This window comes from Buteo buteo, chromosome 3 (assembly GCF_964188355.1).
Source record: "Buteo buteo chromosome 3, bButBut1.hap1.1, whole genome shotgun sequence".
In the NCBI taxonomy this organism is placed as follows: Eukaryota; Metazoa; Chordata; class Aves; order Accipitriformes; family Accipitridae; genus Buteo; species Buteo buteo.
Genome location: NC_134173.1, coordinates 43,803,813 through 43,820,775, shown reverse-complemented (window position 1 = coordinate 43,820,775; position 16,963 = coordinate 43,803,813). Strand labels below are relative to the sequence as shown.

General features: G+C 41.1%; 2 protein-coding genes across 3 annotated transcripts; one reads left to right on the top strand and one right to left on the bottom strand.

Moving 5' to 3' along the window:
* Nucleotides 1–514: 514 nt before the first annotated feature.
* Nucleotides 515–3,511, bottom strand: TMEM70 (transmembrane protein 70). Its single transcript, XM_075023460.1, has 3 exons — nucleotides 2,928–3,511; nucleotides 2,296–2,407; nucleotides 515–1,198 (listed from the first exon to the last, which is right to left on the bottom strand). Exons 1-3 carry the CDS (start codon nucleotides 3,075–3,077, stop codon nucleotides 750–752), a joined length of 711 nt encoding a protein of 236 aa, XP_074879561.1. The 5' UTR covers nucleotides 3,078–3,511; the 3' UTR covers nucleotides 515–749.
* A 126-nt stretch (nucleotides 3,512–3,637) lies between these two features.
* Nucleotides 3,638–16,687, top strand: ELOC (elongin C). 2 transcript variants are annotated; one of them, XM_075023458.1, is made up of 4 exons: nucleotides 3,638–3,745; nucleotides 11,533–11,594; nucleotides 13,599–13,742; nucleotides 16,463–16,687. In XM_075023458.1, the coding sequence occupies exons 2-4, from the start codon at nucleotides 11,591–11,593 to the stop codon at nucleotides 16,651–16,653; spliced, it is 339 nt and encodes a 112-aa protein (XP_074879559.1). In that variant the 5' UTR covers nucleotides 3,638–3,745; nucleotides 11,533–11,590; the 3' UTR covers nucleotides 16,654–16,687. The 2 variants fall into 2 exon arrangements, with proteins under 2 accessions (XP_074879559.1, XP_074879560.1); XM_075023459.1 differs by lacking the exon at nucleotides 3,638–3,745 and adding an exon at nucleotides 4,201–4,276.
* Nucleotides 16,688–16,963: the final 276 nt, after the last annotated feature.

Below are 16,963 nucleotides of genomic sequence, written 5' to 3'. Positions count from 1 at the left end.
GCTAAGGTGCTTCTCCCCACCCAACAAAACAGAGGCTTCTTGTTCTCCACCTCTGGGGACAGGGTCGCTTGGAGTGGGACTCTAGCTTAAGAAACCATTTAGTAGCTGTGAGTAGCTAGAGATTATGGTGACGCAGACATTCTCCCTATCTTCTCCAGAGGCCTGCAGGCCTCTAGGAGGCTGTAGTGGGAACTAGCAACAATACCTGTCTGCTTTCTGAAGACTCCTCCTGGCTACTGATGCTCTCACAAAGGGAAGTGAAAGCCATCTCCACTCCCTTTATACCACCAGTAGCATCGAAGAAAAAGCCCAATCTTTTTGGATTAAGTACAATTAATCTTTAAGGCTTAAAAGCTTAACTATGTACTTGACAGGTAATGTGTATTGATGATTTTTCTTATACTAATGGTTCCTTTTGAAATGGAGGTGGTGAGATTGCCGCACAGCCCATGCGTTTTACAGTTCTCCTGGATAGTTAACAATAAAAACCAAGCCAAGAACAAACAAGCACAAGACAGATCTAAGCATTTTTTTTTTTTTTTTACTATGTTTTGTGTCATTAACTCTGAAGAAGCCCTCACATTGTTTACAAGTTTAAAAGAATGATATTTTTTTTTCTTATACATTCCAAAATGCATTTGGGGACTTCTAGCTACCTGATACTTATGAAAGTGTAACAGAATTTTACATTCTTTCACATATATAGCACTGCACCGTGAACAATGAGAGTGACATTCATTATCTTCAAATTATTTCTTTTCACCAGCTTCCTTTTCCTCTTCTAAGTTAAAATAAAAGGATTTGTCATAGCCCATGAGATGGTTATAATCCTGAGGATTTGGGAAAAGTGTCGGATTAACAAGCATTGATTTTGTTTTAGCATAAAATGTTGTAAACATCTTGGTGATGTCTGGAATCTTTACATCCTTCTGATGGAAAACAGTTGCTTTTTCTGCCAAGATCGCATTGTATGTAATGGCTGTATATGTGTCCATTTCATCTTTATAATAGAGTCGAATCACATAGCCTTTTGTAAGGACATGCAAAGTAACCGGTGTTACAAATGTAAAAAACCCAATCAACCCATAAAAGGCAGCTTGTATAAGCAGACTTTCAAATCCAATACCCGTTTTGAGCATGATGTAGGGCATCATGAACAGGTTGAATATGCTGGTGGAGTAAGAGAAAAACCTCACACCTACATAAAACAAAAAGAAAATTAAAGTTAATACTTATGACTAAAATTTTCTCTATAATTATGTATGTTCTGCTACTATATATCAATGGCATTACTCAAACAGCTGATGTTACTGAAAATCCACTTCTCTTTTTTTTTTTCAAGCTTACAAAGAAACCATGAACCAAAGAACCTTACAGTTCAACCCTGCCTTCTTGCCACTTCTGTTTTATGTGTTCATGTTGGGTTTATCAAAGCTGGTAGCTGGCTCTATTTCTATGATGAAGTCATCTACTAGCTATTATGATTGAAACTGATTTCAAGAGAAACTTGACTCCAGCCATTGACACACATAACGGTAATCATGACAGATATGACTGGGAATTTCTTTCTTCACCAACAACTAATGTTGACATTCACTGTACATTACAAAGAAGCTCACTTGGTCCCCTACCATGCATAACTTGAAAAACCTAGGTTATTCAATATTAGCAAGTACTCCACAGCCATCTTGCATGCAGCTTGAAAGACAGTAGCCAGTGTTGTGGATCTCTCACAGTCCTTAGGCCACCGTGAGAACCAGGAGCCTAAGATGCTGTGATAATTATGTATGTTAGTAAGGCATACTTCCTCCTTCTTTAAGACACATCTCAAAAATGCATATAAGAAAACATCCAATGGATTACTTTTCACTAGGTCTTTGTAACGTTAACCGGTCAGAGAAAGACCAGCAAAGTCTCATTACAGAGAGTGCATTTCATTGTAGTATGTCTACTTCAGAAACATTTCAGTAACATTTGAAAACATACAGAATGTAAATAGCAGTTACAGCTAGCCTTTGTTTGCTACTGGGTTGGGTCATGCACTCCAAAAGCTGCAAGAGAAACAGACAGAGGCGGAGGGGTTACAGAGATGCACAGTACCTACAGAACTCCCTGCACACCCAAGCGTAGAAGCAGAAACCAAGCACCACCACCACCACATTTTTGTGCTGTATAGAGGATCCAGGTTTTAGCAGAGTTGGAAAGGAGAACAGTCACTTTTATAATATTGCATTTTAAAGTTATTAAACACTGTTAAAAAAAAAAAAGCAATACAAATCACTTCAAGTCACATACCTAACACTGCCTTTGCCAAATTTCCTTTATAAACTAATCTTCCGTGTTCTGGGTGTTCATGAGGGGAGGATGTGCAGAGGCTGCGAACAGCCACTCCTTGAAAAGATGTAACCTGAAAGATGAAAGCAGTACATGGCCAAGCAACTTTAGTACCAATCTACACTTTATATATATATATACACACACACACACGCACATATATATACCTATATATACACATACACAAAGTTTCTCCTTGCCCTGAACCTATTCCCAGCATCTTAAATTGGGGATTAAAGTTAGGTTACGCTACAGCGCAGGCCACAAACAAACGCCAACTAATACACCGCTTGACTGTTGTAATAATCTTCCATGTGGCGACCCCAAATTAGCATTAAATGTCTGCGACCCCACTGACGAATACTAAGCTTGCGATCGTTGTACATCGGGCCTCGCAGGGAGACATTCACAGCCCCCGCGCTCGCCTGGTCTCCGTTTGGTCTCAGGTATGCCCTGCGGGGGGGGAAACCTCGGTTCCCGCCTGAGGCTGGCATTTTCCGCAGGGAAAAAGCCGCCAATCCCAGGACGGCCGCCCTTCCCCCGGCCAGCTCCTCCCGGGGAGCGGGGCCGCGTCCCCTCGCCCCCCACACAACCTGCTGGGTCCCCGCGGCGGCGGGCAGGGCCGCCCGGCGGCGGCAGGCGGCCGGGAACCCGCGGTGAGCGGCGCCCCGCAGCCAGGTGGCGGCGGAGGCCGGGGCGGCGGCGCGGCGGCAGCCGGCGGCCCGCAGCAGCGGCAGCAGCATGTCTGGCCGCGTCCCGCAGCGGCGGGGGACGGGGAACGGGGGAGCGCGGCGCGGTGCAGCGGCCGGCAGCCCCCGCCGGCCCAGAGTCCCGCGCTTTGGTTCCGCCGGCAGGAAGGGTCCGGGCGACTCCACCGCGCCCCCGCCAGGCTGCCGCCGGCGGCCTCCGCCCGGCGATGCAGCACCCCGGCCCGGCGGGCGATGTGTGGGTTTCCTGGACGGGTCCCCGCGGCGCTGCGTTCGTGGGCACAGGCGGGCGGGGGCGGGGGGCGAGACCGAGAGCGTACGCCCGCACGATTAGGGCCCGCCCGCAGCGGGGTTCGGACTTTGCCTGCCGCCAGGGAAGGCGAGCCCTCGGATACCTCGGCTCCCGCCAGCCCCGGGGCAGGAACCGCCGCCCGGGCAACTCCGCCTCAGCGTCTCCCCCGCGCCGCTCCTAACATGGCGGGCCGGCACCTGCCCTCCCGGGAACTACGCGCCCCAGCATGCAACGCTCCCCGCCGCACAGCATGCCGGGAGCCGGGCGCCGCACGCCTTCCAAGGGCGGGCTCGGGAAGGGGCGCTCGCCCTGGGCCGGAAGTGACCTGTGACCCTGCCGGAAGTTCCTGGGAGGCAGCTGGCCCGACACCGCGGGGGCCCTGCGAGCGGGGCGGAGGGAGCGGCGCCGACGAGTGAGTGGCCGCGGAGCGGCGGGGGCCCCGTCGCCGTCCGGGGGGGGAGGGGGCGGAAAACGGGGAAGGGGGAGCCGCCGGGGCCTGCCCCTCGGAGGGGAGTGGGCCTCGCCCTCCGCGCCGCACTCGCCCCGCACTCGCCCCCCTCCCCGAGGCGGTGGGGCTGTGGAGGGGAAGCTGGACGGGAGGCGGGCCGCGGAGCGGAGAGGTTTGGGGCAGTCGGGGGAGCGCGGGGGGCCGTTGGGGGTGTGTGGAGGGGTGCGGTGCCAGGTCGGAGTTCTCCCCCACCACCGCGGGACGGTGGCGAAGGGCGCGATTCTCGCCTCTGCGTGCGGGAGTGAAGCCGTCTCCTTGAAATCCAGGCGCCGCCGGGAAAGGGGCTTTCCGGCACGGTGTTTTAATTAAATATCGCTCTTAAACTTTTTCCGCCACAAATGACGTCCACCCTCTTCCCACGCCAGGCCCTAGAGAGAGGGGAAAAACTAAGGCCGAAAGAATTTAGGATGCACCCCCAGGGGTTGTTATACCAAGGTGAGAAGTGCTGGTTAAAGTGCTTTAGCTGTAGTGGTCGACAAATATAAGGGAAGCAAGGTTGACATAAAAGGGTGATACGCTGACATGTAGTAAGAAAAATAAGCTTTTGAGTACCACGTGTTTCTCAGAGGGAGATTCTGCTTTAATATAAGGGAACCTGAGCACTGGTGAGTTATTGATGGCTTCACACAGATGCATGAAAAGGTGATGGTGGTGCTAGCGGTTAACCTTGATGACCAGTTTAATCTTACACCATGCAATACTGTGTGCAAGAGCTTTATTAAAGATGGTTAGTCCTGTAGATTGTGAGTTAAGCCTTGCACTGTAGGAAGGCTTAGGTGGTCATAGGCCATTTGTTTACTTGGGTTTGCTGAAGATCACTTGCAAAAGTTCAATTTGGAAGCAAGCTAGAAAAACATAGGTAAAGAGAGAGGTGAGAGACCTTTAGGATAAGAACCACTTTGTGTACTTATTTTTGAGTAATTCCTTATGTGCTTCAATTTCCTCCTTTTGCTATACTAAGGACAAAAAAATATTGTCGGGAGAGAAATAATGTTTATTAACTAAAGAGTTACTTAGAAGGGGAGTAAGTGTCAATTAGTTTTTCTATAATACATTGGCTACCATCTTTGCACATGTAGCACACATGCTTTGAGATCAGCCTTTTAATGTGCTTAAGTTATGTCAATAAAATCTTCACTAACATTTCCCATTAACGTTGGGAACTTCAAGATAATTTTTAGAAACTTTGAGCATTTAATATTTTTTTTCTTATTGTATCAGCAAAAAGTCATTTGAGATTTCTTTTTTTATACTAGAATGGGTGATGAACAGATTTAGGTAGTTTCATGTAGTCTTAATGTGAAGACTTAGTATTGGTATGGTGAGGAGATCCAGTTGATTCTATGAGGTACCTTCTTCTGTCTCCCAACCTCATATTTCTTTTTCTGATACATTTGTGTTCACGCTCCTATCCCTTATGCTTTGTGTAGAGATAAATAAATATCTTTTGAAAGTATACTTAGCTTCAGATGTTTTGCTGTGTTTTTGCAATTCATAATGTATATTACAAGAAACCCTTAAGCTTTGTCATAAAAGTATGGGTTTTGCCAGATTAAAACAAAGGAATTTTCATGTATTTTGACAAGTTTTCTTGCACCTAGAAAGGTTCCGAATTTAATTATCTTCATTATAGGCTAGTTGGCATAACAGCAGGTTTTGATGAATGCTTATAAGGAGAGGGCAGAAATCTGTCCCCTATAAAATTTTGGAATATGCTAGCAGCTTTTTTTCCCCCTAATAGCAAGAAGTGTATAGTACAGGCCTTTTATTGTATGTTAGGAAGAAAACAGTAACACTCCCCTGCCCGCCACCCCCCTCCCCCTCTTTTTTTCTTAAAACTTTCTTAGGAATTACCAAAAAGGAAAATTTCCTTAGATAGCAACATCTTAATGTGAGATCTTTGATACTCCACACACAGTATCCTACCTCATCTCCTGTTTAGCTTAACTAGCACTCACCTGTGGTACACCTTCCTGTCACACTTCAGTGTGCCCCTGAATGTTTGAATTTTAGTGCCTGTGAGTGTGTAATAGTGAATCACCTGATTTGGAAATCACACTGTACCAGTTTGCCCTCGTGTTTTTTTTTCCTAAATATGCTTCAATCCTTATTTACATTAATTATTTTTTGATGCATACTGAACAATGAATACTAAACTGAAGAGCGGTATTTTTAAACAAGTTAGCATATAGGATCAAGAATAGGAATAGAATTTAGGACTGAACAGTAGCAGGCTACTGTTTTAGCACACAGCAGCCTTTGCTTACTGATGAACTCTTACTAGTACATAAATGAGACCCAGAAGATGTCATGTTTGGCTTCAAAACTAACCTAGGGGTTGTGAAGGCATTTGTGAAGGTTATTAGACCCACATTTTCCAAAAATTGATAGTGTAGAGTATGGAAATGTCACCAGCTGAAGTATAAAAAAGCTGTGTGTGCATTGCGCAGCTAACAAGTTGGAAGCCATTTGAGTTTCCTTAGGCCAGAATCTGAGTTTTTAAAGAGTTTTCTGTGGGATCAAAGAATCTGAATGCCTGAAGTGTTTGCATAGATTTAATTTTCTTGTGCTAACCAGAATAAAGCAATGGGGTTCTGGAATCTGTACAGTGGTTGCATGTGTTCAGCTAAATTAGCGTTATGTCCTTCAAGTCTATTGCGGTCTCATCGACATACAAGATAAACAAGGAAATTATATTCTGGAAATTCTGGGAAGCTTGGGAGATGAGCACACAGCTTTGTGAGTAAGGTGGGAAGGTCATGGACGTACTTCATTTTTTTTCTTGCATTTGATGCTGAAGAAAAGCAGGAAAGAGATCAAACTAAACTCACGATACCATAGTATTTCTTCTTAGAGTTGTAAGGAGGAGAATAAGATGTTTATGCTAACAAGAACACTTGCCTTGTATGGGTTATTTACCATGTTTTATGATAGTTTGCTATATTCTACCTCATAGGTGTAAATATTCTAGCAACTTGTGAAAACTTTCAGTTCTCTAATATCTAATGAGAATTTTATGTTTTCTGTAGCAAGAGCTTCCTTTTTAGACAGGTTGGAAAGTTTCTGTACCAAATACTCTGGTTTTCGTTGTATTGTATCCTCCCTCGTCAATTTTTTTATATAATCTTTCTCTTAACAAATGCAGGGTTGGCTTTTTTTTTTTTTTTTTTTTAGGAGGCAAGGCAGGAGAACAATAATTCCTAATATGTGTGCTTTTTTGAGATTAAAGGCGGCGAGATGAGCTACCTAATTGGTAATGCCACATAAGCTTCTTCAAGGGGAAATGAAATCGGGAATGTACTTCAACAAAAATTAGTGGTTCCTTGCAGGAGTCTGAAATACTCGGGTCAGAAATACATAATAAATAGTTGACTGAAAAAATAGGCTATGGCTTGCACAAGATCATGTTAATACTGTCTCAGATAATTTGAGTGTAGTTGTTGGTAAGAAGATGCTTTTTACAAAATAATAATTTTGAGCTGCAGTATGTTCTAATCTTCATGAAGTGTCGTGACACACCAAACGTTTCTTGATCCAGAAGAGGAACTAATAGATGCTAACAGGTTATCATTGCTTTTTTTAGGTTTTTCAAGTTTCCCAGGTTTCTTGTTTTTCTTTCCTTCTCTCCTCTTTTGTTGCATTGACTCTGTGTTTTTTCTGTGCTCTTTGCTGTCCATATTTTGTCAGGAGTAAATCTATACTTGTAATAGTATTCATGATTATCTCTTTAGATTTTTTTTTTCTGAAGTGACACATTGTTATATCAGAATAGAAACTGAGTGAAACCAAACTGTATCCCTTGCTTACATGTTGAATGCATCATATAATGGAATGTATGATGTCTTTTTTTAAGAGCAGGTAGGATTTCTGCATCTTTTACTTTTGGCAGTAGAATGTTACTTTTGTTCTATATTTGGAACCAAACTTAGATTCTAGAATAGCAGTATAAATTTTATTCTTTTTTTAGTTTATGTTCATTTGTTAGACTTAAACTGAAGAATAATGTTTATTCTTTTAATGAATTGTTAGATTTATCTTCATTCTAGTTTTATTTTGGTAAGCTGACTAAGCAAGACTAATTCTTCTTTTGTACAACAGTCGTATCAGTAGCTCCATTCTGTAGTTCTTGTAATTAAAACTTCTTTTTCTTGAAAACAGGAATTCAGAATTGTGTGTGGTATTCCTGACAAGTTGTTGCTCATGTGCAACAATGTTCATGTTTCCCTATCTCTATAGCAAAGAAATCCTTGATATGCATTTGCCTCTTCCCCCTCCCCTTTTTTTCCCCTGTAGAGCTGCATCAGTTCATAGTTGACCACAGAATGACTGTACTCCCAAACAACAAACCCTGACTTCATGTAAGAAGCTTGTATCAGTCCCTACGTGCAGGAATCTTGCATTTCATATGATTCCATTTCATGTGGCTTCTAGTATGCCATTTTTCAAGACCAGTCACTTCTCTGAGAGATACTCTGTTCTCCTTCTGTTGCAGTGCTTTCCACTTCTGTCTCATCTAAATCTACCTATACTTTTCTGGCAGCTTTGTTAAAAAAAACAAAAAACAAAAACAACAACAAAAAAACCCCAACAACAAAAAGTTCAGTGTAATTTTTGGAGGAACTAGTAGTTATTTTCTAGTCCAATTGTTCCATGTTTGCACCATCATACTGTACCTTTGTAGAAAGTTTCTTTCTCATTTTAAGATTACCCTCTTATCCCATTTATTTAACCTCAGATGATTCACTGAGTCCAGATTGCATCTTGTTTGAGTTTCCTTTTTTCAAGGAAACGACTGATTCATTTTTTAGGTGTTGGAATAGTCCAGTATGTCCTAAATCTGCTAACACTTACTGCATTTTTATCCTGTTTTCCTTTTAGTACAATTGAATTCAGACCACTAAGCCTGATAATTTTTTTCTTCTTTAAGTGTTAATTACAGTATTTTTTCTCCTGTCTAATCATATGATAGCATACTTAATTTGATTTTATTAAAGTGCTCATTGCAATTTTTTGGGATAGCTCTAATATAATATAACGTAGACATTTTTTCAGCTCCCCAGCTTCAATATATTAGCCTCCTCAAGTTATGCTCTTACCTTGCAAGGTGTCAATATATTTGCATTCCCACTATGTAGCCTGTCTTTATTCCTGTATTTAGTGGCATTATTTGTATTGGAAACTAAGGCACATTTTATCATCAACAGTACCTCCACAAAATGGTATCACTTCTTCTGTGTTTTTTTTAATCATTATAAGTGGTTTCACTACTCTTTTGGAATGTAGGGAAGGGTTTTGTGGCTAGAGAAAGAGGTAGCACAAGTGATTCTCTTCTGCGGAGTAGAAGTAATAATGCAAGGTTCCTGAGCTCAGTTCCTGAGCAACAGATACTGTCCAATAAGATGCTTGATTTCCATTTACAAAAACCATTGAAATAGGGTGAAAGATCCCATCAGTTTTGTGCTGCAACTATTCCAGCACCCAAATGTAATTTCCTTGGAGAAGTTCCTGGAACTAGTGAAAATGGTGAAAGCATTTAACACTTGATATTAAGGTATCTTTATGACAGTGTACACAAAGTAACTCTCAAAGGGCATTCTTGAATATGCCTTATATTCAGGTACTTATCACCTGCAAGAGTACAGGTGAAGATGTTCCTTATACCACTTGGGAAGGAAAATATTTTGTAAGATATTTTTGTAAAGTCAGGATAATTTTCAAAGACGACAGCAGTCTAAGTGGAGGATGCTTTTTGCTCAGTTCTCCACAGACAACTAAAAACTATTGGTTATGCATGTGTAGTTTGATTAGGTGTACATAACAGTGCCTTCTTGTGAAAGCTTGAGGAAACATTCAGACTAATTCATAATTGTAGTTATGAAAAAAGGGAGATGGATCAAATCAGCACCGAAGTGCTATTGAGAAGTGAAGGTATTGGCAATAGTGAAGAGCTGCATCTTCTGAAGAGATGAAGAGATCTCTGTAAAACTTCCTCCAAATCTTGCAGCTCCCTCCTCAACTTGCTTATGTTTTTTGCTAAGCTTTTACCAGAAACATAGGAGGGAGGGGATGGGGGGAGTGGTCTCTAGTCTGTTTTTTCACACCTCCGCCTCTGGGGTCCTTCTCTGGTGCATAACCACGGTTCATGCCTCTGGTGTTGCTCACTGCTTTTTGAGGCAACAACATGGTTTGTCAGAATTCTTAACAGTCTCTTTGCTGCCCCTGACCCTGGATATCGGCTGGGAAACCACCCAGAATCACTGGTGCTGTTTTCCTAAGCCTGTGGGCATACAGCAGTAGTTCATTGATTTGTGCTGGGTTAATGTTTGGAGAATAGCTGTTGATGTGAAAGGAATTTCAGAACAGCAGGTGTGGGTGGTTGGAATTTCTCTTCCGAAGTTTTCTTTCCCACAGCAGAGATGCGGTTCAGTGTAAAGAAATATATTTTGTATCTGAGCATACTGGATTTGTTTTGCAAATAAGTGCTTCCATTTCTCTTAACTCTTCCGATTCATTTACATGGTGAAATATGTATGCGGCAAGCTGGATGTCAATTTATAAGCTATGGAAGCTCCTGGTTAACTTACTATGTGAATACCTACATTAAATGTCTGAAGTAGATTATCTAGGTGACACTGGTGGCTGTTATCAGGACCTGTCAATCTTCTGGGAAGGACAGGTTGGAGGCTAGGTATTTAGTGCAGTGATTAGACTGATCCCTGAGTCTTCTCTTCTCCAGCATAAACAGTCCCAGTTCTGTCAGCCTTTCCTCATATGATAGGTGCTCCAATCTCTCGGTCATCTTTGTGGCCCTTTGCAGGACTCAATTCAGTCTGGCATGTACTGGGGAGCCCAGAGCTGGACCCAGCGCTCCAGATGTGTCCCACTAGTGCTGAGTGGAGGGGCAGGATCACTTGCCTCAACCTGCTGGCAACACTCCTCCTAATACAGTCCAGGGTGCTGTTGGCTGCCGTTGCTGCAAGGGCATGTTGCTACCTCATGTTCAGCTTGGTGTCCACCAGCACCCCCAGGTCTCTTTCTGCAAAGCTGCTTTCCAGCTGGTTGGCCTCCAGCTGGTACTGGTACCTGGGGTAATTCTTCCCAAGGTGCAGGGGTTTATATTTCCCTTTGATGAACTTCATAGATTTCCTGTTGGCCCCTTTCTCCAGCTTGTCAAGGTCCCTCTGAATGGCAGGACAACTGCTCCTCTATTTACAGCATAGTGAACTGTTCTCTGACTTTTTTTTTTCTTTTTTTTTTTTTTCCCCCCTGTAGACAAGCTGTTCAGTCTCCTACGTGCCTTTTGCAGTGTGGCAAAGCTTGCTTTCTTTACCTCCCCGATACCATTATATGGATGGTGTCCGTAGTGATAAAAATCATAAGGCTCTTGAAATAACTCTGGCTTTATAGTCAAGGGTCTTTAAAAAGTTTAGGGGAACGCCTTCTTTACAAAGTAAGCTAAAATTTAGAGATTCTTGAATATGGTAGGGATCTCTGGGCAGCAAAGATAAGTTTCAAAATGTAATGTTTTCAAAATGTAATGTTTTCAAAATGTAATGCTGACCAACATTGCATGCTGTGTATCATCATATTCTTTTCTGAAAAGTGTTTATGATAACGTAAAGGCTAGTAACTAAAGCTGACTTAAGAAATTGTACTACTGACTGAAAATATTGGCGCTTGTGTTTTTTCAGACGCTCCTATTGCAAAAGCTGCTGTTGAAAAGAAACAATTTTTTTTTATAAGAAGAGAATGGGTAAGTTCATCATTTAGAGGGTTATTTTTGTTTCCTATAATGTAGGAATAATGCTTATTCCTATAAGCATTTTCTCTCTTACATCGGTGGAGGGTGGATTGTGAGACTTTAAATGTTGATCTTGTTGCTGTTTTTCCTGTAGCCTCAAAAATTAATGGAACTTCCTACAAATGTTTTCAGGAGAATATTCTCAAGTGACTGTTCATTTGTCAAAAGACTTGTTTGGAGTGCATCTATTTAACAATTTCAGTTGCTTAATATCCATAGTGTTGAAAATGTACATGCTAAAATAGGATGTCTTTAGACTTTTATAGCACTAAACTTTTAGATAGTGGACAAGAAAATTTCACTATGTACTGTTTTAAATATTTTGTTTGTTTGTTAACTAAGGCCAGCCTGTTGAATTCTGGCTGAGATCATAATAAGGACTGATTTCTGATAAATTATATTGTGTGTGTGATCTGACTAAATGTCTGAAACTGTTGTATCTGCCTCTACAAATGGCTGGTTAATGAAACATGATTGTACAGATTCTGTTTTTATCTATACTTTTTCTGAATGTATTTTAGGATGTTTGGCACTGGCAGTACTTTACTAAAATTGGCACTAACTCCACGGTAATTCAGTTATAACTTCAAATTCACAAAGGTACTTAATTAATTGGGGGAATGTTGTATTTGCTATAACAGTAGATACAATGCAAGGTACTTATATAATTAATATAATTTCTATTTTTTGTTTTGTCAGAAGGAGAAACAACACTAACAATGAAATGTCAAGTTTGTAGTCTATATCTGTTTTATCTTCCATACTTCTGCATGGGATCATGAAATACTGGTGGTATATTACTTTTCTAGAAGTGTACAGATCTCTTCTCTTATACTTTTCCAAGCTGGAAGAACTTCCAGGACTTTCATTTTTAACTTTCTGTCAAGATTAATCCCTTTCTGAAAATCAAATTTTATGTGCAGTATCAAATTCAAGTAGTTTTTAATGGAATTCTAGCAATACTTGCTATATTAGTCCCTTAGAAAATACAGTATTTGAAGGAAGGCATTAAATTCCCAGTTTGAATTTGATAGGAATTGTATTTTTAGTAGGGTGGGGTTTTTTTACACTCATCTTTTCAAAAATATTTTAATATTACTGCAGTCTTTATTATTTAAGAGTTTACAGGAACATATAAAGACCAACTACAGAGACAGTCTCCTTAGTGTGATGGTGTCCTATAGTGCTGAGCATCATACGGGCACGAAGTAGTCAGTGGTTCCTACCCCAGAAAGCGTGCTGCCTAAATAGACAAGACAGGTGCAAGATGCAGAAACTGTTAAGACTGCACAGAGTGAACAGTGCAGTGATGGCAACAGTAATGTTGTTTCAACTTCAAAGATAGCACTGTTAGGAGAGAATAAATGAATGAACAAAAAGGGAAGGGGGATAAGGGCTTCTAGAGAAACAAAGTAGAGAGCAGGTATATAGTGAGACAAAAGGGAGAAGGGAAACAGAAAACGCACAGCCAGAACTGCTGTGGGGAGATTTCCAAATTTCCTTGATTTTGGTGCTTTTGCACTTTCCCTGTTCTCCACCAAAGGTCACAACACGGGTCTGCACTAACGCTGTATGGTTCTGGGTCTGGCTGGGCAGTGAGGGACAATGAATCTTACTTCATGTCATTTCTTCAATACAGGACTACTGACTGCTTTTATTCTTAACTGTGCTTCAAAAAGCACTTTTTTCCTTTCAGTCTGTATTTTTACATATTAGATATGCATTTAGGTAACTAAATGTTAAAAAAATCCTACTTTGCAAAAACTCTTACTTTAAAACAGGTTGCTGAGCACTTCAGAGAATTCATCTTCAAATATGCAAAATGCTTCTGTCATTTCTGGTTGTATTGGGTTCTTTGGTCTGCAAACGTAGTCATAGAAAAGACTGCAGCTTGCATTCTTAGGGCTGTGAATCAGTCATTGTGTTCTGAAATTGTTAATCTGTTTTCTGTTATAGATGGAGAAGAGAAAACATACGGTGGGTGTGAGGGCCCAGACGCTATGTACGTGAAGTTAATATCCTCTGACGGCCATGAGTTCATTGTAAAAAGAGAGCATGCATTAACATCAGGAACAATAAAAGCTATGTTGAGTGGACCAGGTAGGTACAAAAGTTTTAGTACCTTCACATCCTTTGTTTTCACTTTTGGACAGTTTGAATTTATATTGTTCAGTGAGCGAAAGTTGGAATAAATGATAACTTTTCCAGATCCTGCCTAGTTCCTGTTTCCAGTGGAACAGTCCACTTTTGTAGGGTATTGTGCTACCAGAGGTATAATTGGACTCTGTCCGCTTTTGGATAGTTAGCGATCTTACAGTGTCATTACTACTCGGTTTCCCATGGTGTGAGAATTGAGGGTATTACATGAAATGTGTAGCTGTCAAGTTCAAAACAAACAAGAGTTGGTAGTTCTTCATTGCCACCTTCACGGTTGAACTTTTAGTATTCTGTACTGGGTCTGGCTGGCATGGAGTTAATTTTCTTCATAGCCGGGCATATGGTTCTGTGTTTTAGATTTGTGACAACAACAATGCTGCTAACACACCAATGTTTTAGCTATTGCTGAACGGTGTTTGCAGTGTCCAGGCCTTCTTTGTTTCTCAATCTTCCCCCCAGCCAGTGAATAGACAGGGGGCTGTGCGAGAGGTTGGCAGGGAGTACAACCAGGCAGATGACCAAAACTAACCACAGAGATATTGCCTGCCATATAGCATCACGCTCAGAAGTAAAAAGGGAGAGGAGGGGGTTAAGGACATCAGCCATCTTTTGCTTGGGAGCTGGCTGAGCATCAGTCTATCCATGGGAGGTGGTGAGTGATTACCTTTACATCACTTGTTTTGTTTCCTTTCTCTCCTTCCACTTGTCTTTCGCTTATTAAACAATTTTTTATCACAACCCGTGAGTTTTCTAGCTTTTACTCTTCCTTTCCTTTTCGCTTGTCCGCTGCAGGAGGAAGTGAGCAAATGGCTGTGTGGTGCTTAGCTGCCTACTGGGGCGTAGGCCACAACATGTTCACAAGATCTTGTGGCAAGGAGTTCCTGAGCTTAATGACAAAAGTTAGCTTAAGTTTGATAGGAGGGTAGATAAACTTACAGAAGGGAAGGACCTCACATGTTACTGAATATATGAGACTACTTCTGGTTTAAGAAGTGTCTGAACTAATTCTTGAAGACCAAAAGGGTGGAGGAGAGAACAGGGAGAAGTTAACACCTGTGCTTTTCTTCTTCTGTACCGTCATCCCGTACGTTTACCTTTGGCCACTTGAGTGGTGGGCAGTAGGCTACATGGAGCTCTGGTCTGAATATGGTCATTGTATATTCTTTTTCAGATTCTGGTGAGGGAGATTACTGGAGAGATCTATTTTGCTTAGTATTTTTTTAAATTACCTAGTAATAGTTGGGCACACTGAGCAATTAAAATTCTCAGCTTAATGTTCCAATAATTGTCATTGTAATGGTTGCATTTGAAAATATGTAACAGGTCTGTTGTGTCTGATCCACTCCATGTCAGCCTCCCAGACATGTAAAAGGAAGAGTAGTTACAAGACCTGCTCTGAATTTGTTCCACAAACAATGTGAAGGAACAAAAGGCGAAGTAGCCTGCTTAGAGGGCTAGAAAAGTGACTCTGTAAAGCAGTCAGCATTCAAGAATATTTTGTATAAAAACTAGCAAGATAAATGGGTTCACAAGGAAAAGTACTCTTCCTGTCTAGTTCAGTAGGTTATAATTTCACTGATGTGTAAGTGTTCTCTATTTCGGTACTATGACATTGCCAATATGCTAACATTTCTTCTGTTGCTTCCTACTCTTCATGTGCTAGAATTCAAGCCAGATTGGCTTCAGTGCATGCAGCTATTTCTACACAAATATGTGTAGACATTAGTAAATAGCTCTGCTTTGTAGTTAGGGGATTCCTATAGAAATAGCAGGAACCAAACACTGCTGGGTCTCCCATAAATGTGGAGCATACGCTAGTGTTTTTTGTATTGTCTTTCAGCTTAACGAGTTGAAAGACCAGAGAGATGAGGAAAAGAGGGACAGAGACAACAGTAGAAAGGCTGTAGGACTAACCACATGATGACTTCATATCATCCAAGTTTCATGCTTATAGGCACTATAGAAAGCTAATTTTGAATGTACTTGTGTTTTGATATGTGAGCTTTGGATAAATTCTTCAAAGTCCAATAGGGATAAACTTGTACTGTATGTAACCTTACCTCCAGAACAACTACGATTTCCCTGTCCCTCCTGCCTGCCTGTTTTCACAGCTTATCAAGTTAGTGGGTCTTTGAGGTTTCGACCCTCTGTCAAATCTTCCTGAAACTGAGAAATTCAAAGCTAGTGGGATCACAGAAGGGACTACTGATAAGCGTGTATATGCAGATATGGAACATCTATAAACCATTTTTTTTCTTGGATAAGATAGCTAGAAATTTGGATTGATACCCTTTTTTTTTTTTTTTAAATGTTGTTACTGTGACCTTTAGAGTTGAGTACACTACAGTTTTAGAGCACCTATCAAGCAAGCATCAGAATTAAACCTAAATTTCTGGTGTAGTTGTTCAGAATATTATTAATAAGCTGCAGCCAAAATAAACATTTTGTAATGCAGGGGATCTTAATATTCTTGAGGATTGTGAATGTGGCACATCCTGCTTTACACCGAAGAATCTAATACCCAGGAATATGGGACTTATGCAAGTCTATTTAGAATGTGTTGTATTAGTATGGTAAAGCATTTCATTTTGCAGTGAACTGAGATTCTGACTTTTGGTTTGGTGTTTTGTTTTGTTTTTGTTTTGTTTTGTTTTTTTCTACAGGACAGTTTGCAGAAAATGAAACAAATGAGGTGAATTTTAGAGAGATCCCATCCCATGTCCTATCCAAAGTATGCATGTATTTCACCTACAAGGTCCGCTATACTAACAGCTCTACGGAGATTCCTGAATTCCCAATTGCACCTGAAATTGCACTGGAACTTCTGATGGCTGCAAACTTCCTAGATTGTTAAATAAAATAAATTATAATAAAAAATGTAAAACTTTTTTCAGTATTTAATACATGTAGTTCAGTTAGTAACTTTTTTTCAGATAGCATGTTGCGTGTGTGCTGTTGAGAACTGTAAAGTTCACTGCAGAGGCAATTGCCTTCAGTCCTTTTGCATATAGCAATCATTCAGTTGAAGTTTGTTTTGCTGCTTACACAAATAAGGACCTTTTCACAAACTGAGACAAATAAACAAATATGCCAATTAGTAGATGGCTATGCCTTATCCTTTAGGTGTGGTAGAACTTTCTTTTAATACAATGACCATAGAAAAT